This window comes from Necator americanus, chromosome I (assembly GCF_031761385.1).
Source record: "Necator americanus strain Aroian chromosome I, whole genome shotgun sequence".
Taxonomy (NCBI): domain Eukaryota; kingdom Metazoa; phylum Nematoda; class Chromadorea; order Rhabditida; family Ancylostomatidae; genus Necator; species Necator americanus.
In genome coordinates this window covers 26,518,220-26,544,983 of record NC_087371.1, presented here as the reverse complement: position 1 = coordinate 26,544,983, position 26,764 = coordinate 26,518,220, and the positions used below count along the sequence as shown (strand labels likewise).

The 26,764-nt window shown below is 40.5% G+C and overlaps 2 protein-coding genes across 2 annotated transcripts in view; both read left to right on the top strand.

Annotated features, from left to right (window-relative positions):
- Positions 1-3,896: 3,896 nt before the first annotated feature.
- On the top strand, positions 3,897-7,441 carry RB195_006933 (uncharacterized protein; the record flags this gene model as incomplete). Its single annotated transcript, XM_064180296.1, has 12 exons — positions 3,897-3,950; positions 4,006-4,066; positions 4,128-4,197; positions 4,720-4,801; positions 5,035-5,124; positions 5,557-5,619; positions 5,710-5,850; positions 5,909-5,995; positions 6,103-6,185; positions 6,898-6,973; positions 7,039-7,223; positions 7,336-7,441. 12 exons carry the CDS (start codon positions 3,897-3,899, stop codon positions 7,439-7,441), a joined length of 1,098 nt encoding a protein of 365 aa, XP_064037177.1.
- Positions 7,442-13,287: 5,846 nt separating this feature from the next.
- The window catches only part of RB195_006932 (uncharacterized protein), a gene marked incomplete at both ends in the record, with an annotated part of 36,769 nt that continues 23,292 nt past the window's right edge, over positions 13,288-26,764 (top strand). Inside the window, 22 exons of the mRNA XM_064180295.1 lie at positions 13,288-13,362; positions 13,419-13,534; positions 13,593-13,668; positions 13,727-13,840; positions 13,893-14,078; positions 14,133-14,309; positions 14,497-14,586; positions 17,240-17,338; positions 17,392-17,493; positions 20,236-20,382; positions 21,513-21,630; positions 21,691-21,845; positions 22,699-22,873; positions 22,929-23,053; positions 23,119-23,245; positions 23,668-23,806; positions 23,859-24,030; positions 24,878-24,985; positions 25,040-25,177; positions 25,235-25,422; positions 26,085-26,205; positions 26,259-26,381. Coding sequence (XP_064037176.1) covers positions 13,288-13,362; positions 13,419-13,534; positions 13,593-13,668; positions 13,727-13,840; positions 13,893-14,078; positions 14,133-14,309; positions 14,497-14,586; positions 17,240-17,338; positions 17,392-17,493; positions 20,236-20,382; positions 21,513-21,630; positions 21,691-21,845; positions 22,699-22,873; positions 22,929-23,053; positions 23,119-23,245; positions 23,668-23,806; positions 23,859-24,030; positions 24,878-24,985; positions 25,040-25,177; positions 25,235-25,422; positions 26,085-26,205; positions 26,259-26,381 — 2,871 coding nt within the window. The remainder of the gene's footprint in view (positions 13,363-13,418; positions 13,535-13,592; positions 13,669-13,726; positions 13,841-13,892; positions 14,079-14,132; positions 14,310-14,496; positions 14,587-17,239; positions 17,339-17,391; positions 17,494-20,235; positions 20,383-21,512; positions 21,631-21,690; positions 21,846-22,698; positions 22,874-22,928; positions 23,054-23,118; positions 23,246-23,667; positions 23,807-23,858; positions 24,031-24,877; positions 24,986-25,039; positions 25,178-25,234; positions 25,423-26,084; positions 26,206-26,258; positions 26,382-26,764) is intronic.

Here is a 26,764-nt window from a genome sequence, read left to right as displayed (position 1 = left end):
TGAACTGAGGTGGAGAATTTTTTTCCAGGAATCAAAATTACCCAGAAACAGATAGGAAGAGAAAAGTTTTGGATGACGTGCGTGCTGTATGTTTTTCCAAAGAAAAACACTAGAATATATTATTATGAACTCGGTAAAAAGAAACCGAACATACAGCTAACACTTTTTCACAATTCTGAAATAAGAATTAAAATTATTCTAAAATAGTTCATATTAATATTTTTATTGTATTCTAATGGGTGGTGTAGCGCAGTCGGTAAGAGGTTCCGCTGTGGCTACAAACTATCGCAGGTTCGAATCCGCCCAGTGCAAACCAAGCCTTTCATCCCTCTGCGGCCGGTAAAAATAAAAGTAAATTGATACCAGACTTGTCTCGGAGGATGAAAACACTGACTTGGGACATCGGCTAGTCCCTGAATTCATTATAGGGCTGCACGTGCGTTCATTAACCTCAAACGAAGTCTGAGTTGAAGTCGAACGCGTAGGCGCATCCTCATAAGGATTTTTTTTTATGATATTCCAAAATATCATGGAAACAATATAGAGACTTGGGTTAAAAAGATGGATCGCATCGCGTCTACCTAGACGATCCACTTTAGATTAACCTCCTTTTAGGCCCCTCAGTAGGGAAAGGAGGCTAATACAAAATTAAAATAAGTAGTAAAATGCAATATTCAGCTAAATAGCAGCACGCAATGAAAACAATGAATAAAGGGAAAGAACAATAAGAAAACCTAAGTAATTTTCTGGAAATCATGTACGAAGCACCGCAGCTGACCCATTTTTCGAAATTTATCATCTCTCCCGAAAGGTCTGCTTCTGAAGAAAAAGGCAAGACTTCACACTGTTACTTTTTTTTGATAGCCTGATCAACGTTTGCCTGTCAAAATTTCGAAAAAAAAATAAAAAGAAGTCCTGCGTGATGGCTCTGATATGCATAATTTTGCAGCCAGAAGATCCCTTCCATTTTTCACAAAAAGGAGTTGAAGAGAAAAAAAACAGATCAGAACACTATTCGCAAGTGTGAAAACGCTAATTCAGGAAATTCGTCGGGGATTACCCGTATTCTATTCGGGAAAGTCCATAAAAAATACAACGACTACATGATTCGTTAAATTTTGCAGAAAAGAAGAAATCCAGAAGCGTGTGCACCTCCTTCCAGCAATGGCTTCGATGTGAATCCTTCTGAAGTTCGATTCATATAGTACTGGTAGTAGTTAATGGTTGCTGATTCTATTCAAACGTGTCTTGAGGTTCTAGAAAGGTCTTTGGAAAACTACACTTCATCCTGAATTAAAATTTCTGACTAATATATCGTCACAGACGCTCTAATAAGAGACGAATAATTCTCCACTTGTCCTTCTTGATTTTGTTAAATATTTTCGTTCTAATTCCGTTCTGAACGTCAAAAACCCCAAGTTTTTACTTAGTTGCTGTGAAAGTTTTCGTTTTGTCTGCTCCTGATGTAGTAAAATGTGGAGCAAGGATTTTACTCCCGCTCTAAATGTTAATTCTTCTGTTTCAACGGGTTCCGTCATTGTTCATTTTTGAACGTTTCACCGAATTCTCCGAAATTCCGGTCTTTATTTATTTATTTTTATATGTTTTCTATTTTACAGAAGGTCTGCCAGAAGGTTTTTTTCTCTCAGAAGGTCCAATATTTTCTAGATTTGGGAAAAAGGATGTTATGAAGGGTCAGACTTCTTCACGAAGTCCTTCAAGGAAAATTATGATGCTCTTCGTGTCCCACGCGAAAGGAGGAACCACTGAGCTACTCTGGCACGCGAGCGGGACAAATGGAAGAATTACTGGAGCCCGCTCGACCTGTTCGAAGATCAACGGGAGTCAAGGTGATCAAGGTGATCAAGGAAAAAGATTTTTAGAGTAAATGAGAATGTGACCTTAGGGAAAGACGATGCCTGTGGTGGTTAATTAACAGGTGAAATCTTGACCTCTGACCTACATATGTGACCTATATATGGTTCGGTATCACATGAGACACTGATGAGGATTCCCTGAGTCCACCGTACCTCCTCTCACATTCTTCTCACTCACTCATACTACAATAGAATCGGTGTTTATAAGCTCGTTTTTTTGGCAGCTAGTGACCACGTAACCGTTTCTCCAATCTTCATCCACGCATCTGCGATCACTTGTTTTCCTTCCAGTTCGATCCTTGCGACATTATGACCGCCTTGACCGACAGAGATTCTCATCCTTAATAAAAATTCTTTTTTTTTCTTTAAATATTTATGTAGACCTTTTAGACTTTTAGGTCATTACCTTACGGGTGTCTTAGTACCTCATGAGATGATCGTTTGAAAAACAGGGGTGGGGGAATCACAGCTGTAAAATCTCTGAGTTCTGAAATTTCTTGCTAGGTCTACATCTCAGAATTCACGTCCTATTTCTCTCCAAGCATAATGGTAGTGGTTCGTTACGAAATAGAAAAATAGAAATAGATATAAAATAAAATATGAGAAATGTTGGAAAAAATAAATAAATAAATGAAACATAGAAAACTTGTCACAATCAGTACAAATGTATTCCATTATGATTTTGAGAGAGTTAAGCTCTAATCTTATGAAAAAAAATGAGAATAGCTACTCTTTTAGTCGTTATCTGTTCCGCTATCTGTTCTCCGTCGGTCTTCTCCGCTGCCCAGCGGTCAAGTTCTTTACCGTTCGATAATGTCTAGCGATAACGCATGATGCAGAGATCACTTTGTTCCTAACCTAGCCCCAGCTTTTTTTTCTCCTTCACCACTAGACAGTTAACAAACAAATCCCGTGAATTTCTGGCTAATTCTGCATATTTCTCTTCCCCAAAGCATTTTCCCAACGTCTCATCCGTTCCTAGCTTTCATTTTCACCAAAAATATCTGTTATTCGAATAGAAAGTGCGGAATTTGAATTATTCATGGATGATTCCCGTCTTGGAAGTAGCGGCGCTATAGTATCTGCCATAAATCTTCAATTCCTATTTCTTTTACAGTCGACTTCAACCGTAAAACTACTCAGCGTACATTATTATTCCTTTATGTGTTTCTAGAAGGTTAACATTTGATTCTGCGAAGATTTTACTGCTTTAGGGATTCAGTCCCCAGTTATGAAGTCAATTTCCTTTGAAATTAGAAGGAAGTAGAGAAAGGCATGAGAACTTGTGACGATAGCGCGAAATTTCATACTTACTCTCTCACAATCATAAGATAAATAAAGATTAATAAATAAATAATCATAAGATCTAATGTGTCCATTGGCCGCATCACTCACGAAGCCCAACATAGCGTTTCGCAAATTTTGTTCATAAAAAATAAATAAATAAAAAAATTATTGAAAAGATAAAAACAAGTCAATAGGAGTACTGTAGATGTTTTGATAGAATGTTGTAGATAATTGCAAATGGATTCCTAAAATGGGAATCATTGCTAATTCATAGCCAAAAAAAAACTCCATGGATTCGTCAGAACAAAGAGTAGGATTGTTTTACTGTTTAAAAGTCATGAACACAGGTTTTAAAAAAAATGTTGTGTCAGGAAGATAAAAGATGTGATTCTATACACAGATTAAGCCAATTTTGTTGAGTTCAAAATATTTTTTACTCAACAAACATGGTCTTTTGTAAACACGGCCGAAAATCATGGAGTTTCCAACCAGAGATTTTAATCTGCACGATATCGGTTTCCAACCATACGTAGATCAGCGTTTAGATGGAGGTCGCTCGTTTTTCTGCACACATTCCAGGCTCGCGAAACAACAAACACATTGTCTCTCTTCAATGTTTCCAATTTTATTCTGTCCAATATTTTGTGCGTGTTTTTGATCACCGCTTTCTTCTTAGGAAATATGCGAGAAATTTCATTCGTACTCCTCCATTCAAACCCGTAATTTTTAGATATGACTAATCGAAAAATTAACTTCGGAGCTGGTCCAGCGAAAATTCCTGAAGAGGTTGTGGAAATTTCTATCAGCTGCTTATTTATTGATGATAATTGATTTATTTTAGGTGTTGCTCAAGGCACGCGATGAATTGATAAATTTCAATGGGACAGGCATCAGTATTTTGGGTAGGGTCCCTTAGAATTTTTCTTCTACCGTCAGAGTTGATAAATTTGAACGTGTTCGCAGAAATGTCGCATCGTTCGAAAGATTTCGCAGAGGTTCTCGAAGAAACGAAGGATTTGTTGAGGGAACTCATGTGAGTTTTTGCTATATGCACTACTTAGTACGTTTTGTTACCTCTATTCCCGTTTCTACTGCAATCCTTCAATTCTACCGTTGTCCTGAGTATCAATGAAGCAGAGATACTGTAGACAGAATGTTATTAGGGTGTTACCTGTTTGTTTTTTTTTGGTGGAAAAATTCATAGTGATCGATCAATAGTAATATAAATAACGAGAATAATAGTAAATAAATGAATATTAGTGAATAAATGTTGAGAAATGAAAATAATAAAAATAATAATGTAAGTAATGATAAATTATGGCTAAACCTTCAGAGAGATTTTCGAAGTAAGCCGTCCCCAAAAGAACGAAGGATGTAGTTTTCCATGAAAAACAACGAAAACTCAAATGTTTTGTAAAAATATGGGAGTCCGAGGCTTCAGAGGCATCTGAGGTTTCATTTTAGCCAACGAAATAACTTTTTACACTTATAGGATCGCCAAAATAAACGTTACTAAAAATGGATATTATCACAAATCAATTTCTTTTTTTTTCAGGAAAATTCCGGATGAATTTGAAATACTTTTTATGCAAGGAGGAGGTACTGGACAGTTCGCCGCTATTCCACTGAACATGAAGGTTTTACTTAATGATTGTTTTAATGGATGTTTTTTTTGTTGAGTGATTCAACCTCTGCGGTGACAGGACCGGAGAGATTCCTTCGCTAGTTACTGCTTAACTTGATATCTCCACGGCTTATCACGGTTGTTTTGTGATCTATTCAATAAAGGCGAATGGAACCTCTTCTTTCTTGATGCTGCACGCCTTTATCATATCCTTCACTTACAAAAAAATTATTGTTTATTTGTCAGGGTGAAAAAGAGTTTGCTGACTACATAATCACGGGTGCATGGTCGAGCAAAGCTGCCGCTGAGGGAAGCAAGTACATTCGAGTGAAGAAGGTACGCAATTAATCCAGAAGCTGCCTGAGTCTAAAGTCAAAAACCTCTTGCGTGAACAATGTCTTAGTGTTCGCCCATAGCTAGGACTACATAGAGTCTGGAACACCCTTACGCTATGAGTTTTTTTTTTCCTTAAATAGCTTTACTGCGTAATATCAAAAAATCAGACGCGTAAAATCGAAGTAACGTAGCCGAAAAAGTGCTCCATGCATGAAAAATAATTTGAAGTTGTTGTTCTTCGCTGTTTTTGTTTTTGTTCTTGGCTTGAAAATCCGTTTTGTATGATATGTTTTTCACTTGAAAATCTTGTCTTGTTTTTTATTTTATTTTTTTTTGTTAACCCCGTTGTTTGTTTATTTATTATCCATTTGCAAATCTTAAGACATCAACCTGCTTCAAAAAAACTGTTTTTTTTTCAAAAGTAATTTTCAGGTGTTCGTACCAGCTAAACCCTACGTAACAATTCCAGATCAGAGCTGTTGGGATCATGACAAAGTACGTCGGACCATTTTCTATGAATTATTTTTCTACTATTATTCTGTTCTCTACTATATTACATTACTCGTACTCTTTTTTTCTGTTTAGGATGCTGCTTATTTATACTATTGTGCAAACGAAACAGTACACGGTATTGAATTCCATTCTCCACCGTATTCGGTACATGGAGTACCACTCGTCGCCGACATATCGTCGAATTTCCTTTCAAGACCTTTCGATTTCACCAATGTGAGAATATTTCCCCTCATCCAGCATCCTGCCATTGAAAAAAGTGCCGACTTTTCAGCACGGAGTTGTGTTCGGCGGTACACAGAAAAATCTCGGTGCAGCTGGTCTTACTGTGGTTATAGTAAGGAAGGATCTTGTTGTACAGGTGAGGAATAGCGAGTGGTAGGAGTGCGAAGTGGTGGATTTTTCTATTGTAGATAGAGTAAATCCAAGATTATGCTGTTAAACGCTATCTGAAGTGTAGTTTTTCAGCCACAAGCGATCACTCCAGCGATACTCAGCTACAAGGAAATGCACGACAATAACAGTCTTTATAACACTCCGGCAGTATACGGGTAAGAATATCTGGGTACTGTAAAAATGATACTGTACATTGGATCAGACTTCTGCTGTTTATCTGTGGACTAAGCCTATACGGAGTCGTAGATTATGGAGAGAAGGGTGATTCCGTCCATTTCTTCCTGATTGGCGTAAAAAACGGCTCGGAAGATACGACTTCGAGCGTTCCGGCGCGCTATTTTCTACAATGAGTTGGATTGGAGCGCGCCAGCCTTGTGCACGCTCCTCATCTTCCAGACCGTTTTTTACGGCAATTATGAAGAAATGGACGGAATCAACCCCTCTCCATAATCTACTATCCCGTATACGAATACTCCACCTGAAATCCGTACCACCTCAGATCCGTGGGGTTTCCTTTAAGGTAGGACTGTAAAGGATAGAGTGTTAGACGACTATGACTATGACTATGACGTTAGGGATGCGGAACATGGGAATTTAGGATAATAAAGGATATGCGGCATAAGCGATGACTTGCCGGGGAAAACCTTTGCACTGAAGGCGTAATCGTAGCTGTAAGAATATCTGGAATCCTAAGAGGAACAATTTTATCCAGAATGCAATTGCAATGTCTCCGAAATTTCGTTAAACAATTTGCCTCAATTAATTTAATTATTTTAATCATTATTTATTATCATATTATTATGTTATTATTTATTATTATATTATGTTGTTTTAATTATTATTTAATTATTAATTAATTATTTTCAGGATCTACTTAACTAACTTAGTACTGAAGTGGATTCGCAACAATGGTGGAGTTGATGCGATTTTTGAAATGAATAAGGTGAACAGCTGAGGGATGCCACTTTGCCTCGGATATAATTATAGCCTTAACGTTTGTTTTTTCAGAAAAAGTCTGGTATGATATACGACCTCATTGACAATTCTAATGGTTTCTACACGTGTGCGATCGATAAGGAGTGCCGTAGCTACATGAATATTTGTTTCCGAGTCAAAGATGGCGACGAAAAATTAGAGGCTGATTTCCTTAAAGGAGCAACAGCTAGGGGAATGATCTCACTGAAAGGGCATAGGTGCGATTTTCAATTATTTTTTTAGAACTCGTTATTAATTAGTGATTAGTTGGAATGATTTTCTTTTGAAAAAAAAATTAGTGTACCCTTGGAACTAAAGAACTGATTGCAGGTCCGTAGGCGGTATACGAGCCTCCTTATACAATGCGGTAACCGTGGAAGAGACCGCACTGCTGGCTGACTGGATGCAAGAGTTTATGACCAGTCAGGCGGCTTGAATTTTCGAGTTCAGCGTATTCCCACTGAATTTTTGTTATACGTACACTTTTACTAAGCAACTGAGTGTACAGATATTTGGCCTTAATATATTGTAATATCTTAAAATATTTTGTATATTGCACCAATAAGATATATGGTAAACGGTGCTGTCAGGATAACATATTAATATATTTTTGTGTTCTTAAATGAACGAAAACACCTGGTGTAGTTGAAGCTACTTTTTATTTATTTATCTCGTCATATAAGACCTTTTCCTGTTGATTAACATAATTTTTTTAATAACATAATCTTTTGTAAAGCTTGATTGAAACCTGTGAGTCCACGTTGTTTTGTTTTTAATAATATGTGAATAAAATTGTTTAGATGTTTCTCTGTGTGGAACTCATAGATGTATCAACAATAATTTTCAAGTGTCTAAGAAATTCGGGAAAGATTCACCAGAAAATCTCAGGGAAAGAAAAATGAGCTAAAACTTGAAGCGGAAAAAGAGATTGTTCGTCGAGACATGTTTCTGTATGGGCGAGTGTAGCGCAGTTGGTAAGAGGTTCGGCTTTGTCTGCACAATCGATCGAAGGTTTGAAACCGCTGTAGTGCCAACCAAAATTTTATTCATTCGCGGTCGATAAACTGATAGCGGACTTGTCTGGGAGAAACGCTGACTTCACATTTCGGCTAGCCCCCGCTGTACTGTATAGGCTAGTTACACGTCCGTAAACCTCAGACGATTCTGAATTAAAGTGGACGTGGTGGCGCATCGCCATTGGAATTGACCATAGTGATTGCGAACGCCAGACACTTTGTCATTTCATTACTTTAGGTTTATGGATGAAGGATGCTTAAAGGCTGCATACCACGAATCTGAGGTGGTGCGGATTTCAGGTGGAGTATTCGTATAAGGGATCGTGGATTATGGAGAGGGGTGTTATTCCGTCCATTTCTTCCTAATTGCCGTAAAAAACGGCCCGGAAGATGCGCGCGTGCACAAGGCTGGCGCCCTCCAATCGAACTCCTTGCGGAAAATAGTGCGCCGGAACGTTCGAAGCCGTATTTTCCGGGCCGTTTTCTACGGCAATTAGGAAGAAATGAACGGAATCACTCTTCTTTCCATAATCTACGATCCCGTATAGGAATACTCCACCGGAAATCCGTACCACCTCAGATTCGTGGAGTGATTCCTTAAAGAACGTATGAGAAGGCGGTGGGAAAACTGCCACATTCAATTTCCTCTATTCAAGAGGAAATTTCTAGTTTTGGTGTAGAGGTTCGTATTATGGTGCACCGAATGTCAAATAGAGAACTATCAGTGTTAGCTGTAACGAGCACATCCAATTGCATCTGGTAATCGGCAGACAACGTTACATACGCACACATTATGTATCATTCTTAAGGCCCTCCATTGATTCCCTCTTCACTTTTCAGAAAACACATCGACTTCTTCAAATATTTCGTCAATAAAATCACTCCCGTAGCTTAGCTTGTTGTCTGCATCTGAAAGCTGTAAAGCTGGAGACGAGAGGAGAAGATGAGATTAAAAAAAACATGCGAGAATTCGTTCTTCCTGTATTTGTGTTTAGCGAAGGCTTCGAAGAGACCGTTCAGATGCGAGCGTGCGATGTGAAGAAGCTGTCGCTGCACATCCCAGCAAAGTTGTTATCAACTTCGTGACAGAACCCTTTTGCGAAGTTCAGCTCAGAAATGTAAGTCATAGAGATTTTTTTTTCAACAATTCTTTTCTTTAATATTTACTCCTACTCGTCTAACGTTTCTGTTTGAAAATAGAAGTTCAACTTCGGTCAAGAAGTAAACTGTCACTGTCAAAAACCGAGGGACTGTAGTTCAACAAGAATTACCTGCGTGGGAGGAGGTGAGGAAACCAACGATGATGAAGGAAAAAAAAACGAGGGATTTGGATTATATAAAATTATGCAATATTATATTACTATTGTGTAAAAAAATAATTTAACTAATAATTTAATCGAGGTAAAATTTAGTGAATAATACAGAGGCCAATGTAATTGGGTCAACACAGCCGCTCTTGTGGTGCAACTGCGCAGGCGACTGCTCTCGATGCAGCATATCCAGACTTTCGGCCAGCTCAGTTCTGCAATCAGATCGGAGCTACCATTGCCGCTCCTCTCGGATTGCAGAGTTGAGTGGATAGGGTCCGGTAGTGAGCTCAGGTGCTTACGTACATGGTTGCACCACAAGTGAAGTGAAATAGTTTTCATCCGACTGTACGGTTCTAGTTGCAACTCTTTAATGCCAGTGTTCTTTTTCAGTTGACTTACGCTTCAGAAACATTAAAGCGAACGAGGCGATTGAACAGGGTAGAAACGTATGACAGGAAGACCGTCAACTGACCATCAGATCTCTTCGCAAGGATGAAAAAAATTCAGTCAGTGAGTCATTGTCCCTTCCAACGAAAGGGTTGTCTCGAATATTCAGCCGTACAAAGGGGGAAATTCAGAGTTCCGTCCAACGTCGACGATCGGAGATGAACGACGCTTCCGAATTTGTCAAGGTAAGTAAAATGAGGTGGGCCGAACACAACACGTGATTCGCTTTGACGGCAATCGAGTACAAGAGTCGTAAGCGACCAAATTTAAAAACATCACCCCACAAATCTGAGGTGGTACGGATTTCAGGTGGACTATTCTTATAAGGGATAGTAGATTATGGAGAGGAGGGTGATTCCGTCTATTTCTTCCTAATTGCCGTAAAAAACGGTCCGGAAGATGCGGCGCGTGCACAAAGGCTGGCGCGCTCTAATCGAACTCGTCGTAGAAAACAGCGGGCCGAAACGTTCGAAGCCGTATCTTCCGGGCCGTTCTTTACGGCAATTAGGAAGAAATGGACGGAATCACCTCCCTCTCCATAATCCACGTTCCCGTATACGAATACTCCACCTGAAAATCCGTACCACCTCAGATTCGCGGGGTGATGTTTTTAAATGAGGTAGGAAACGCTGAACAAGAAGACCGTCACCCTGACTGTCAGATTTCTTCGCAAGGCCTTTCAGACACATGGTGCTTTCCATGCCGCTCGAACAAGAACAAGTCATAACCGAGGAGGTACTTTGACGACGAGACATTGACGAATGTAAGCATTAGGCGGCCGCTTGAGCAAAGAAGCAGCAATCGAAGATTTTATTGTAGAGTAGGGCAGATAATGCGGGATAACTATAAAAAACATTTTGATGACGCTGGTGCTCGAATATGTTGATGTGGAATTTTTTCTTGGAATTGGAAAGTTTTTGGATTTTTTTTTTTTTGCAAAAGACCATATCAACTGACAAAGCTATTTCTCGAATATTCTGATGACAGTTGGAAAATGGCCAGTTACAGCCGTTCTCGAACATATTCAACCGGGCTCAGACGGAAAAAAAACTACAACGTTACGCAGTTTTTCAGTAAACATGTGACATAAAACACCGCCCTATGTCCCAAACGTCATTTTGCGGTGGGCGCTTATGCTCCGATGAGCATATGAGGCGAGACTTCGCCAGCGATCGTCAGATTTATTTTTTCTGGGGGCGTAAGTCATTTTATCGGATTTGTTGGACTTCATGGAGACTGCTGTGTCCAAGTGCTGTTGACTCGGTTAATCTCGAAAATTTCCCTGTACGCTGCTCTGAGAAATGGAAGACTTGGATCGCAAGATGGCCGGATAAAAAAGAGTCCCGTTACGGATTAATGGTATTGGCCCGATTAACCACAAAAAAAGGATGAAAGAGAAGAAAAAAAAACGTAACTTTACATGGATAATCTTTTCGTAAGAATAGCACATCTCGGGCTCAAACGAGAGCAAATAGTTTTTTCATTCAAGAAGAGAAGAATATTACGAAAAGAACGCTTTTTTTCCGGAAAAAATAAATTTGGAATGAAATAAATAATAAATATGGAAAGAATGAAATAAAAGTAAAACAGCTAATAAAAAAAATGTTAAGCTACTTTCGGAGCAACATGGCCCACTAAAATGTTTCTAAATGTATGTCTTCAAAAGCAATATATCACGAAATTGACGATGTGGAGTTCTCTCCACAAAAAGATAGCGTTATGGGTGTACATCACACGTCCAAGGTCAATTCCCAAGTTGTCCTGAAAAATGGCGTAGAGAACGTCCTGGTCGATCGAATTTCCCTACGAGGCACCTAAGAACGTGTCACGTACGCGAGGCGTAGACACACCTACAGGGTCTCAAGCGAGCGGAGAATCTATGGACTGATTACGCTGCCTCTCTTACCCACTCGCAGATCAGGCACATATGGCCGCCGCTCGCAAAAGTGCTGCCGCGTTGCTGGACGCCTAGTAGGAAAATTCGATCGTTGAGGTTTTCCACTCCGTTTTTCAGGACAAGTATAGGGAAAGGGTGGCTTGATCGTGTTAATACTTTCGATATGGACCCGCAACCCTATCTTTTAGTGAAAAATACCAGCATTCGTCAGTTCTACGTTGCTTCCAATAATTTCACCTTTCTTCCAGCTGTTTTCGATATCTCTCAAAATGAAGTTCAGAAAAATAAATATAGAACGCAATATTCGGTCCATACTATTATTTATGGGGCCAATCGATGTATAAGGTAACTTTTTGTCCTCGCAAATAAAACCGGCATCAATTCATCGCATCATCTCTGGAGGCACGAAGGGCTCGACCGGCTTCCTGAGGTTTCGAAAGATCAACTGTGTAGAAGCTGCGGGGAACCTCTCACCACCGCTCTGCATACGTCCATTCCTTGACGTCGCATTGACCTTTTTTTGCGATGATTCGGCTCTCGTATGTGTTTCTGTGTGGTACTTCTATACGAAGAGAGCTGGCTAAATAGGGTATCAATCACATTTCTAAAACTTTCCGAAACTTAATTAAGTTAATTATTTTTGTAACTTCAGAACAAGAACAGTCAATATACTTTAACCAGTAACTTGGTAAAGAAGAAAAAAAAGTTGAGGACATTCCTTTCCTTGTACTTCTTTGAAAAAATATTTTAGATTTCCTTTAAACAAAATAAAACTGTTTCGGCGCAAACTTCTCTCCCGATTACATTCGCATAATCATGAACAATTTTTTCATCTGCTATAGCGTTGACGTACGATGGCAGGCGTACACTTCTTTGGATACCACAGCGCTCCTTTCCGGATGTAAAAATAGTCGTTTTTGCCATGAACGGGGTTTATATCACCTAGTTCTCAGGCGTGGACTTCTCAGGCTCGAATCCATGCGAAGTTAAAAAAATCTAATCATTTGAAGTTTTTTTTGTATGTGGTTGTTGTTGTTGTTGTTGTTACATTGTTGTTGTTCATGTCTGCACAATGTGGAACTTTAAAATAGCGTTTAAATCTTGTAAATAGTACAAATAGAAAATTAATAGTGTTTACGCTGTTGCTATGCAGTTATTTACAAACACAAAGGAGAGTTGTAGAAAAAGTCCGGTAATGTAGACGCGTTGCTTTCACAAGAAACTTTTTACAAGCAATTGGCCTTCGAAATTCTCGAAGTTTCGGGCCACAAGATTCCTGGAAAACTTCTTTCGAAATCTTGGACGAGATTTCGACGACGAAACCACTATTTGTCAAGCGGAAAGAGAGTTTCTCCTTGTTCGCTTCAATGACCGGAAGGGCGTGGGGCGTGGTCCTCAGCCGCGCCAGCTATAGCCAATCTTAACCACCTAGCCCAGCCAGCCAACATACTGCCGTATATATTACTTATTATAGTTATAGTGTAAGTGTATTTCTGCACAAAACGCTTACTACCGTATCAATGTGCACAACACTGTACAGTACACAGTACAGAACACTGTACAATACTTACAACCAATGGGAATTTTTTTTTTAAGATTCCAATCGTTAGAGATGGAAGGAGTCGAAAGACCACCAGGAATCCTTGCAAATGCTCTTTGGGAAATTAAAACTCAACAAAATGGGAAGGTAAGTGAAATGTTCCGCCAAGAGTACCGTAGCGGCAACGTATCGTATCGTCATAGGATCCTCCTCCATTATTATTTCAAAAAAGGACCCGTTCCATGGATGGAAGAAGAGGAATGTTAGCAGTAGGTTTAAAAGAAATGAAAGCAGCGTTAGAGGAGTTAAAGGCGGACAGGTTAGTCCTGGCAAGAAATCCAAGGAAAATACTTGCAGTGGATTATTTCGTTTTCCAGGGAAGAAGAAAGCACTCGAATTGGTATTTTGGGATCAGCACTGGAAGAAATGAAGGAGATTTCGTGCAGTAAACCTGTTGGTTTTCAGGAAATAATATGAAATCCGCTTTTTCAACACTTTGAATTTGTTTTAGACCATCGACATAGTAACTCGTCCAAAATCAGCAGATCAAGTGGAACCTAAAGGAATGATAGGTCTTCTGTTACAGAACAAGGACGAAGCAGAACTGGAATATCTCGGATTGAAGGTATTTGATACGGACACGATCCAGCGAAACGCTGTGTTCTTACTGTTTTAAGGCGTTAATGCTCGACAATGTGCAAAAAGCCGATGTGGAAAAACCCGAAGTGGATAGAAAAACGCCATCACAAGAAGACACCGCTTCCACCACGCGGAAAAAAATGTTCGTTCCAAAGATGAAGTCGAAAGAAAGCGTGTCGAGTAGCGATGAGACTAAAACACGAGCATCTCCACCTGAATCAAAAGTTGGTAGCTTTATATCCGAAAATGCGGTTCAGGACGTTCAAGACCTTGTTCAGACTACTTTTACGGATTCTTCTCCAAGAATAGGATCACCTATTCCACCGAAGACAACTTCTTCACCTGCGAATGATAACCTAACGAGCGACTCACAAGAGGAAAAAGTCAAGGATGGAAAAGAATCGGAGCCTTCAGAGACACAAGTAGATCTATCAATGGCGGATCCGCAAACGAAAGTATGTCTCCTTACGATTTTGACATTTTTGTCCCACCGTATTTATTGGTCCATCGGGATGTTTTCCTTCTTATTCGCTTTCTAAAGGAACTTCACTATTTTTTCTGTTCTCAATTTCGTTCCCCCACAAAATTCACCATCAGCATTTTTTCGTAGCATTTGCTCACACTCACTGCCTTCCATTATAGATCCTGTACATGGCCAAGCATGAGCAATGGCCAACGATGGAAGCTGAACTGGACACGGTGAAGAAAAATGATTTTTCGCTTGCTGATCAGGTGGGCCTTCTCGATTACAGCAATAGTCTCCTTAAAAAATATTTCTTGGACATTTTCCAATTTTCTGCATATCGATTTTGCGTGAATACTTCCTAGAATCATTATCAAATGTAGAAAATTTCCTCACTTGTCTGCATATTTCTACAGTAATTTTCTAACAAGCAATAGCTGCCGTTTTCTTTTCTCTGATTTTTTTTCACCGTTGAATCAGCTCAACCCAAATAAAAATAAGTAATGTAATACATGGAACGAAGTATATACTGAAATATATAATTAACAATATACGTAAACAATATAATATAAAATTATACTCATTCACCATTCATTCATGCCTCTTATAATTTCTCTATTCCAAACTTGAGGATTTTTCTCAGCCTGGAAAACGAGGAGTACCACAAGAACGGTCCCAATTTCTCTATTTCGCGTAGCTGACTTAAGATAAAGAAGAACATGAACCCGGATATTATCTGCTGGTTATATTTCTTGCCTTGACTCTGTAAAAAATTTTTATTAAAGAAAATCTCGATAATTCACTAAGCAAAGACTAATTACTACTTGAAACTATCACTTATTCTTAAGCACTAAGGTATTCTGTGGCTTAATATTTCAATCGTCAGATTTGATTTCCATCTTATTTTCGTAATTCATTAATTCCTGCTGAACGTTGGTATCCCTTCAAAGCATTGGAAAAATCACTGGATAAATCGAAAGTCGTTGAGGAGTCGTTTATTGCAAAAAAAAACAATCAAAAATTAAAAAAAATCAGAGCAGTTTTCCCCTAACGGCCATCTGTTTTGTGTTTTTTTTTGTTCTCGACACTTCAATTTACTTTACAATAAATGGATGGATTTTCGGAGCCCAGTAATGTCTTTCTCACCAATCATTAAATACTAAATAATTATCTCAGCACTTCCAATGGAACAAAGGTGCCATATATTGTTGACGAGAGGTGTTGCGTATAGACAAGATCCATGGAGACGCATGGAGCTTTGCGGTTCAATGCGACGCCCACAGATCCTTTCCTACTCGAAAGTGCTCCGACACACGTGAATTGCCCCCGTACTCCTTTTATTAGCAACAAAATGCGTTCGATGACCATATTTTTGTAGCCGTCCATTCCGATGCAAAAGTTATTTCCCTTCTCTGTTTAAGCTAGGAAAAAATCTAAAAAACTCCTAAACAGATGATAAACACTTTCACTGTTGTTATCTTTAAAAAGAAGTATTAAAAATGTAACCGGGAGATCTGGAGGACAAGCAAATTACATGCCTTTTCAATAATATTTCCTCCAGCTTTCCTGAGAATGTAGTTTCGTTAGAATGATAGAGAGACAAAATACTCTACAGTAGAGTTATAAGAATATGAAACTTAGTGCAATTGCGTAGGCGGCGGAGCGTAGCGTTTCGAGTCGAGGGAAATGATTGTTGCTAGCACCTCTCAGGCCGCGTAGGCGGCGGAGCGCAGCGTTTTTAATCGAAGGAAATGATTGTTGCTAGCAGTTCTCATCGTTGCAGTCCGAGAGAAGCCAGCACTGGTCCGAACTCGTTCCGAACCGCTGGCTCGACCGCACCGCTTCGAGCGCACCCGCCTACGCAACTGCACCGAGCTTCAAATGGTTTTGGCCCGAGTATAATTGAAAGAACACAAGTCTACAGCCAACGAGATTCTAGTTCTGGAATATAACCATTGTCCACAGATGAAAGATAATTGAGAATTGGAGAACGCATTTAACACGCTGAACACAATTTCTGAGGATTCCATCGGAAACTTTTCTTTTTTTTTGCCGTGCTGGACCAGTGTCCGATGATGTTAGGGGAGTAGCATTTGAACTCGATAGTGCTAATTCTTTTTTGTACATCCACCTAGTAGTAAATAGGAGTGCAATAGAATAAGGCTTCATATGGAGTTTGTTTTGTCTGAATATTTGTTCATATTTATTTTCGGTTTTTCAGTTGATTTTTTATCAAATTTTTGATTAAATTGATTATAAATGGTTGTAAAGATATGCTTTAATGTCCCCTGTTACAGCTTTGTGGCAAGAAATTCCAATGTATCAAAAAAGGACACTCACATGTTGGTTTGACTCTAAAAATGCCGATTCGGTGCTCCTCACTGTGCCACTTTAGGATACCGTTATTGCGGATTCTACAACGATATAATGAAGTGTATGGTATAGAGCACGACTAAAATGGCATTTAACACCAGTCTTTTAAGGACATCGTATCACAAAACTGGCAATGTTCGGGTCTCTTTTGGCAAATATAAGATTTGGAGTGTATATTACGAGTAGCTGAGCTTGACCCGCTCAATTCTCCCTAATCGTCCTGAAAAATAGCGTGGGAAAAGGTGTTTGTTCCTACGAGACACGTGAAGACGCACCACTTTTGCGCTCGCGCCGCATCCAGGAGCGATCGGTTGGAAATCAATGAGGTGTTCTTAGCAACCTGTCCAAGCAAATCTAATGAATACATTGTTGAGGAAACCTACGTGTGTAGAAGAGTGGCGCGTTCTAACGTATCTCGTAGCAAAAAACGCTGTTCCCCACGCCGTATTATTACGCATGCATCAGACAGCTCTTCATATTGTACAGTACTTTCACTGGCTTTTGACGTCCACATGAACATTCATTCATTAACAGATTATTGATTTTCAGAACGGGTTCACAGCACTTTTGCTTGCAGTAAAAGAAGGGAAACGATCGTTGTTCGAAAAACTTTTAGCCAAAGGAGCAGACATCAACACTGTAACGAAGGTGCGATTGACTTTATGAGTCTTTTTCTTATATTTGTAAAAGTTTCTTTACAGGACCATCGAAATGCTGCGCATATTTGTGCGATGTACGCTGACAAAGAAATGTTGGATGCGATTATCGCCAAGAATCGAGATCTACTACGACGGGCTGCGGGGGTGCGTTCAAAACTTCCGAGCACTTCCAACGACTGCCACATATTATTGACGAAAAAATTCTTCTGTTAGGGTGCAGGGCGAGGGTGGCAGCTGAAAAACAAACTTAGAAGAAAACTGCACTATGCTAGTTTAGAAAATCATGATGAAACTTATATATACTATACTATATATACTTATATGGTTACAAACGTCTAGAAAATGATGACTCATCCTAATTTCTCAATGCGGCGTTTAGATGCATAAAAACAGGAATTCGATAAGGAGTAGTCTATTAAAGACAGCATACCACAACGTGGACGTAACATGGTGAGGGAGTCCGCGGGAAAAGCCAGAGATGGGCTGTAGATTGTGGGATCTGAGGTGGTTCTGCTCATCTCTCCCTAATCGTCGTAAAAAAAAAACCTGGACCACTTTATTCTCTGCGGAGCACGCGAAAACGCTCCTCTATGTACACGTTCCGGTCCCCTCGGCAGTCAATTCCTTGATTTTCACTTTAATAGGCTGGTGAGAAGACAACACTGATCTTTGACCGCTCGCACGTGGGTGCGGTGCGTGCGCAACGGTGGCGCGTTGCAACTGAAGTCGTCGTGAGAAAGCCGCCTCTTCCGCGCCGTTTTTACGACAATTAGGGAGAGATGAGCGGAACGACTCCTGAATCTACAACCTTTACTCCAGATTTTTCCGCGAATTCCCTCACCACAGATTCGCGGTATCCTGCCTCTAATCGATAGAATCAAGCGAAGGATTGCCGCCTCGACAACTGTGGCTCCCACCAATTTTCGCCTCCTTCGAAGGGTTCGCTGAGAATTCCACACTGTTCCCCTGTTCCGGCCTCGCTCATAGTTAATGAGACAAAGAAGTTTTCGATTGAACTCGATTCTATCCATTAAGATACCTCACTACTTAAAATATTCTTACCACTTACTATAAGGTTTCATCTATATAGCATGCTATTTAACCCGATGATGGCTTCTTTTTTCTGTTCAGAAAATTGGTACGAAATGAAAGTACCGCCGTTTTTTCTGACGACGGTTTCCGGCCGTGATTTTTTTTTCATTTCCGTCATCTCTTATCTTTGCCATTTATAGGCCGATAGCGTTTATACTTTTGTTAACTGCTTATTTCACCTTGAAGAGAATGACTACTCCGAGCAACGTGTTTTAGTGTTAAAAACTTTTCGCAAAAACAGTGAAAGCTCCTCAGCAACCAATCGTGCATTGCGTGGGAAATTCGGTCGTCATGGTGCTTCAACTGAAAGTGCAACTTAAAAAATTGCATCGAATTCTGAAGGAGAAGGCTCTGTAGTAGACTCTTTTTGCGGTTTGACCTGTGTGATTTCTTTTTGGGAGGATTTGTCAACTCCAAACAATAGTGTAAACAAAAAGACGCTGTTATGTTCTAGGTGGAAAGGATAAAAGATGACGAAAATTAGGAAAAACCAGGGTTTCTTAGTCTCCGCGAGAGGACTTTATAGTTTTCAAACGCAAGGATAGTGAAAATTATAATTCCTAGAATTGAATTATTTTGAATTACTCTTTATTTTGAGTTGGATTTATTATTAGGAATTTCTAAATAAAGGAGCCTAAAGTAGAGCCTAAAGACAATAATTTTTGTAGCAGAAAGCTGACTTCATTTTTTTCCTGGGTATTTTTCTTAGCTTGTGTATTCGAACTGGAAGCTGAAGCATTTTCCTGTTAGGATGCAGGCTGAGAGCGAAAGAGTGGGAGAAAAATTGGCAGAAAGGGAAACAAAAAAGTTGGAGAAATCGGCATATCACGCAATTATGATCTGTTTGTCTGTTACTGTTATTATTTATTTATTTATTTGTCTTTCATTTACTTATATTTATTTAATTTTTGTTCTAGTTTTTGTTATTTTATTCGTACTTTAGCTTAGGTACGCAAGGTATGTAAGTCTGGAAGTAACTTCTGTTATAGGGGTTCTAAAAGGTATGCATGACGTCAATGGGATATGTAGTGGGAGTTTTTTCGAGAAAGTTCGTATCCACCATGTGCAACAGAGTGCTGTGTGACATATTTATGGAGGGATCCGTTGATCCATGGAACTCTCCAAGAAAATTAGTTTTCCATTAGATGCTCACCAGATGTGCGTGGGAATGAAAAGAAAAGAGTTTGTGTAAGTGTTCTTGCTGTGGTCAGCCGTAAATCCAGTGTTTTGCTAAAGTAATAAAATATTCGGAAACTGTAGCAAACCAAAATTTATCGACAAAGGGAAAGTGATTTGGATTTTATGGGTTTGGGTTTTTTTTTGCTTCTGCTTCCTCAAATATGTGCTTTGTCCATGCAAAAGTCTTGCAAGGCATCATTTGTTGTTCAATTTCATCTACAATTTTTCTGGCGATGTGAGCGAATGTGTGAAGAAAGGTGGACATATGGAGCAGTCACAAATCAGAAGGTTTTTGCACTGGCTGGCGCAGTTGAAATGATTTCCGGACGAGTTTTCCACTCGAATAGATTTGCACGGCAAGCTTTTCGGCACAGCTGTATAACGTGACGGAACGCCCACCCGGGAAACCACTATAATTTCAGACCGAATGAGGAGCGAGGGGGTTATTGGCTCTTTTTGAGGTGGCCAGGTGGACGAAAGGTGCTCCGAAAGTGGAAGGGGCCCAGAGGAGCCGCTCGCATATATCGACATATGTACTTACTAGCTAGCAATTAGAGAAACACCGTGTAATATGTTGACGTAGGTGGGGTACATGAATTGATTCAGTTGTTTCAGCCTCATCAACAACTCCCCATACATTTGGCATGCGAGCGAAGATCAAAGAAAACGTTCTTTATCGTTCGAAGGATCCTGGATGAATATGAACAACAACGGCTCGAACGAGATGGGAACGGATCCATGCCGATTCACCTCGCTCTTAAGGTGCTCCCTTCATTTCGTTCTTTCCATTCATTTTGTGCGAAACAGAAAAGTAGTTGTTTGGAAAGATTAGGAGAGAGAAAATAGAGCTTATTTGTCTCCACGAACCGTTGTAGGGTAAAATGTAGTTGGAAAGGTGCACTTGGTCACGTCCTTATTTTTCAAAGAAAATAACTAAATCAGTCGGAGCCCTAAGACCTAAGCATTAGAATTAGGATCGATCGAGGATCTGCGACATGTAACCTAAAGTTAGTAAGAGAAAAAAGTAGGTTAGAGCGTCCAGAAATAAGGGTGCCATTGAGGCTCCCCAACTATATTCTCCCCGATACTGCTTTTTTTGCAATTCAAACACAAAGTAGCCGGACAATTTGAGGACCATTAGCAACGAAGCTAAATCCAGGTAGGAGGGAAGAGGGGAGAGAGACAATTCAAAGCCGGAATAACTCATGCAGATCTAGGATTCCCCCTACTTGGTTATATACGTATCCTTTAAGTGCTGATCAATTTTCTTGTAAAACGATTTGACTTCCTCACAAAAGTTCACTTTTTTCAACTTTGGAGGATTTCTTTGATGGACTTGAGCAGTTGAGGAATCTTCTTGAATCCCATGTAATTAATTTTCCTCATTTTCAACAACATTCAGTTCTATAAAATCCCCCTGACATCGTATCTTCAATTTCACTTTACCTATGGTTACCTTAAACACTTCCGCTCAAGAACTAATGAAAGGAGGCACAAAACGTACAACAACAAACCTATTTATGCTGTATCTGCCCGTGATCCACCAATCTTTCGGATTAGATAAATCTTCATCTTGTACATATTACGTTCGCCTCATTTTTTGAGAACCTTCTAAGTTCTGATTTATTTTGCTCTGTTTTTGTACACATTAAAAGTACCGCACCAGTGCCAATCAAGCCTTCCATCCCTCCGGGGTCGATAAATTGGTACCAGACATGTCTGGGAGGATGAAAACACTGACTTGATCGTCGGCTAGCCCCCCGCAAGTCACTGTATAGGCCAGTTACACGTTCGCAAACCTCAAACGAATCAGAATTAAACTGAACGTGGTGGCGCCTTTCATTTCTACACACAGTCATCGTTTCTACAGCATAGTGAGTTCTGTCATTCAGGTAGGAAATGTATCTCTTGCTGAACTGCTCCTATCACATCACTCTCAGCAGCAGAGCAACGCAAGAGATGGTGCTGGTGACACCTTACTGCATTTGGCGTGCAGAGGCGGCAGCATGGGTGAGTTAGAGGTGTGATCTTCTCCGTGATCTCTTTGATTCATAATCTTTCTGTCGTCAGAAGCAATTCGAGTCGCAATTGCTGCCGGATGCGACGATGCGAACATGCAGAATGCTGTTGGGAGAACACCTTTGCACGAGGTCGCTCACCTGGGCGACGCGAATCTCCTAAAAGTCATGTTCAAACTGCATGCCAATGCCAATATTCTTGACAAGGTTTTCATCTTACGATCTTTTTCATCCTCGATTTCCACGAAACATCCACATAAAAGAGCCTTTCTTTAAGAAATGTAAGGAAATATTAGGGAAATGTTTTGAAAAGGCCCGTTCTCTCGTCCACGTTTGAGGATAAAATCGCAGTTACCGCAATGAATGTAAGAGAGGGTGTCGAATGGTCCTGTTCCTGATGTCTGTCTGCGTCACAGGATACTATGCCATCGGTTCTGGTATTTATCATCTCACACACGGCTGGGCAATGTAAGGGGGAATTGCTGGTTCACCAACGACTACTGTATGCGTTAGTATAATATCGGCTACGACATCCATTAAACGAAATTGTTCACGAGTCTTAGCTGTCAACATGACATGAAAAAATCTCCATTTTATACTGGTCCGATCTGTGCACTATAATTGTTTGTATATGAGAGATACGTGGTGTTTTAAAAGCATCACGCCACGAATCTGACGTGGTATGGATTTCCGAGGGCCAAGGACTATACGGGGGCGTAGATTGCAAAAACGGGTGGGATCTCGCTAATCTCTCCCTGCATCACTGTAAACAGACGGCTTGGGAAGGCGGTTCCTTGCGACGTCCACTACTCCAACGGGCAACCCTTGCGCCTCACCCCCGCCTGCGAATCGTGAGATGAAGTGAATTGCCCTCCGGGGCGTCCGAATGGATTTTACAGTGATGCAAGAAGAGATGAGCGAGATCCGACCCGTTTTTGCAATTTACGCTCCTGTATAGTCTTTGGCCCTCGGAAATCCACACTACGTCAGATTCGTGGGGTGATGATTTCTAAGTGTATATATAAATATCAACAAACGTTTGCTTCATGTTTTACTGCAGGATGACAAAACTCCTGTTCACGTGGCGGCAGAACGCGGCTTCACCTCGATCGTCGAACAGCTGATTGACAAATTTGGTGGCTCTATCAGAGCAAGAACAAGAGACGGCTCCACCCTCCTTCACATCGCTGCCTCATCTGGACATACGAGCACAGCGCTGGCTTTCCTAAAAAGAGGTACGCTGTCGATTTTTCTCCATGTTTCTTTAGTTAGAATTCACACATTTTGTAGGAGTTCCTCTTTTTATGCCGAACAAGAAGGGTGCCTTGGGTTTGCATTCAGCAGCAGCAGCTGGCTTCAATGAAGTTGTGAAGATGCTCATAGCCCGAGGAACGAACGTCGACATACGAACAAGGGTAAGCAAAGTCTCTATTTCCAAGGGATTTTATTTGATCCTGTGACTTCTCTATCGTTCATTTAGGACAACTACACAGCACTTCACGTAGCCGTTCAATCAGGGAAAGCATCTGTAGTAGAAACGCTGCTAGGAGCTGGAGCAGACATTCACGTGAAAGGCGGGGAGCTTGGACAAACCGCACTACACATCGGTATGCATTGCATCTCAACAGTTTCGCTTACATTGAACCAATTGCCCGTACAACAGCTGTAGAACGAGAGATACTACTGATCTGCGCTACAAGTAATTGAATTGGATCCGTGATGCACAACGTACGGGTCAAAGCAGTCTGAATTGTGTAGTGGCATGGGAAGTTGCCATCTTCGTGGGGACCTCTCCTAAGTACAGTGAGGTTGTGGAGCTGAACGGAAGGTCCAAACTGCTAACTCGAGCGCAATCGCACCGTAGGTCAGGTTGATCTGACCGCAGCTTACTGACTGTTTCTTACATTACTGAAATATGTATCTCACACATTAAAGGCATCACCCCAGATTCGTGGGGTGATGCCTTTAAGGAAATCTGGACCATAACGCAAGAAATGAGCAAGAAATGATCATGTTTGGTTCGTTTAAGCTGCTTCGCTAAGTGGTCCCGAGTCTCGCGAATGCGCTATAATGCTGCTGAAGTCAGGAGGGCAACCCGATGTAGCACAGGAAGATGGCGAGACATGTCTGCACCTTGCCGCTCGAAATGGCAATCGAGAGATCATGAGGTACATGTTCGTTTACTAAGCTAATTAGTTTCCTACTTTTATTATAATATAGGTTACTGCTAAACGAAAACGCCAACCTCCAGCTGATGTCGAAGACAGGCGAAACGCCACTGCATGTGGCCGCAAAGTCCTGCAATTTCGAGGCTGCCCAGATGATTGTGAATCACATGGCGCAGAGCCTCAGTCCGGATGAAATCCGTAGATATGTGAACCAAAGAACAAATGTGAGTGTTGAAATTTTAGCTATCTCAACAAGTTTATTACTATTCCGTTACAAATTATATAGAACAGTGAGGGGTGGGCTTAACGGGCTTGCGGGTTGAGTAGCAGCTAATTCCGCACCTCGGTTGCGTCGTCAATTATCAATTCAAAGTGCAAATTGCGAAGAAAAACAGTACATCATGTCGAGCGCGCTCGTTATATTGGATGGAGGATTAATTCGTGATTTTTTTTCAAAATTAAAAACGCATATAGAAAGAGAGTTTGACATAGAATTTCTCGACCCACATGAAGGTCTTGTCTTAGTTTTCTAATTTTATTGACTGCTGTTCATCAGAATGGAGTTTAAAGTAGAAAAAATGGAACATTTTCGAATTATTTACGTTTTGCATTTAATCGAGATGACAGGGCTAGCGAAACTGAGATGGTGCTGCTTATGAAGAAGAAGCAGTACTTAAAAACATCCTCAGCCGTTTGTGTTCGCTTTTCGAAAGTGGGAATTTCGACCTCTTCATCATATTTCCAAGTGTCCAGGTGTCTTTTTTGAAGGCACACCATGGTTTCTTTATTCCCACTATTCTTGACTTGATCACTTCGCAAGATTCGTTGATAGTCTGTTTGGAAGTTCCTATTTATAGCCTAAGAGTTGGTGCCTACCCACAGATGGGTAGGCACCAAGTTCGTAGACAAAAAAAGCCTAACGTGCCCCTGCCCTCTGTGCCTGCAGTCTTAAATGAATGCATGATTTCTCTTCGAATCGTGGATAGCCCTTTGGGTTTAGCCTTTTGGGTTCAGCCAGTAAAATGGATAGAAAATGCAATTCCATTTGTGCTGATTTATGTTGGTCATCAGGATGGCTTCACTGCAGTTCACTATGCGGCAGAGATAAGCTCAGATCAGCTACATTTTCCTGGTGAAGACGCTAAGCTCATGAACCTTCTCATTGATTACGGAGGACAAGTAAGTTTCACGCATATTTACGTCGTGTTCACACAATTAGAGTTTTGTACCTAGGTGGATTTGCAATCTCTGAACAGTAACGAAACGGCTATGCACATGGCAGCTCGCTCAGGAAATCAAGCGGTCCTCCTGGCCATGGTAAACAAAATCGGAGCAGGCACAGTGCAGATCGTGCAGAATAAACAGAGTAAAGTAAGTATTGGATGTATATTTTTTGTCGTTATGACGACTAAAGCACTTGACTTGCAGAACGGCTTGTCCCCACTTCTGGAGGCTTGTTCGCGAGGTCACACTGGAGTGGCGCAGATCCTTTTACAACATCACGCACGCATCGATGTCTTCGACGATAACGGACGAACGGCGCTGCATTTGGCAGCGCTAAACGGGCATTTACAAATTGTCCATCTTCTACTTCAACATAAGGCATTCGTAAACAGGTGCCATTTTTGATCGTTTGTTTATTGTTTCCTTTCAAATTAAGATTAGGTTAGGTTTTTCATACGAAAAAAGGATGTCAGACAGGGTCAAATGCATGATGGGATCTTCTCAACTGGCTGGTCATGAGGGAGGGGAGGAGAAGGAAAAAGAAAGAGGAAGAGAGATGGGAAAGAAGAATGAAGTCGATAGTGCCATATAACTTTGAAAAAAAAAACCGAGGCAGAACACGTTTTCCACAAAGGCGACAATAAAACCTCGAGTGTTCGATTCCCCATTTGAGAGGAGAAAAGGAGTGAGGTGGGGAAAGGTGGAGAAAAGAGGTAGGAAGAGGAAGGAAGGAAGGGAGAAGGAAAACTATGTAATTAAATTATTAACCTTGCAGTTGCAGTTCTAGGTTTTCTCCTATTTTTCAAAAATTTCCATCTAGTATTGAATCAAATCCTCAGGGTCATATTGATGTCGTTGTGGAACGTGTGCAGAAGGGGAACCTGGAACTGCACCTAAAATGTTAATAGCTTAATATCTCATAATTTTCATATTCGTCTGTATTACTTCTATACGCGCACTTTCAACTATTAGGCCAAAGAATAGAACTTCAAATATCCACAGCTATAAACATACTTCTATTGTGATATTAACGCGAACAAAAAGGTTCATCTAGCAAATCGAAAACTGGTGAAGCTCCTCTTCATTTGGCTGCTCAAAATGGGCATGTGAGAGTGGTGAACGTACTCGTACAAGACCATGGAGCCAGTTTGGAAGCAATTACGCTAGATAATCAGGTATTTCATGCTTTCCGCATCTTTACATGCAGACATTCTTAGCCTCGTTGCAGACGGCGCTTCATTTTTCTGCCAGACATGGACAGCTGGTTGTCAGCCAGACCCTTCTCGCTCTGGGTGCGAATCCGAATGCACGTGATGATAAGGGGCAAACGCCTCTTCATCTGGCAGCTGAGGTAGGAAATATCATCGCCTCGTTAAAATTATTTGTTATTGAAATTCAAGCAGACATTGTAGTTATTTTCATTTGTATCCTGTCGCGACCAATATTTGCAGATTTTTTTTGATGTGGTGCGAAAAGTCTCCCATTCTTCTTCATCTGACTTATTTCCACATTCTGAAATTACCATTCCCATTTTCTAAGTATAGCTTACCTTGCCGTTGTACTTCGGAGTTGCTGCTGTCGGAACCGATTCATTGATTGAGGAGTTGAAGCTGGATTGATTGAGAGTAACTAAATCAGGTCGATCGTAGCTTCGCATATAATACTTGCCAAAATTACAGTCGCTATCATTAGTAGAGCGGAAGCTTGATAAATGGAACTTTTCTCCTGTAGCGT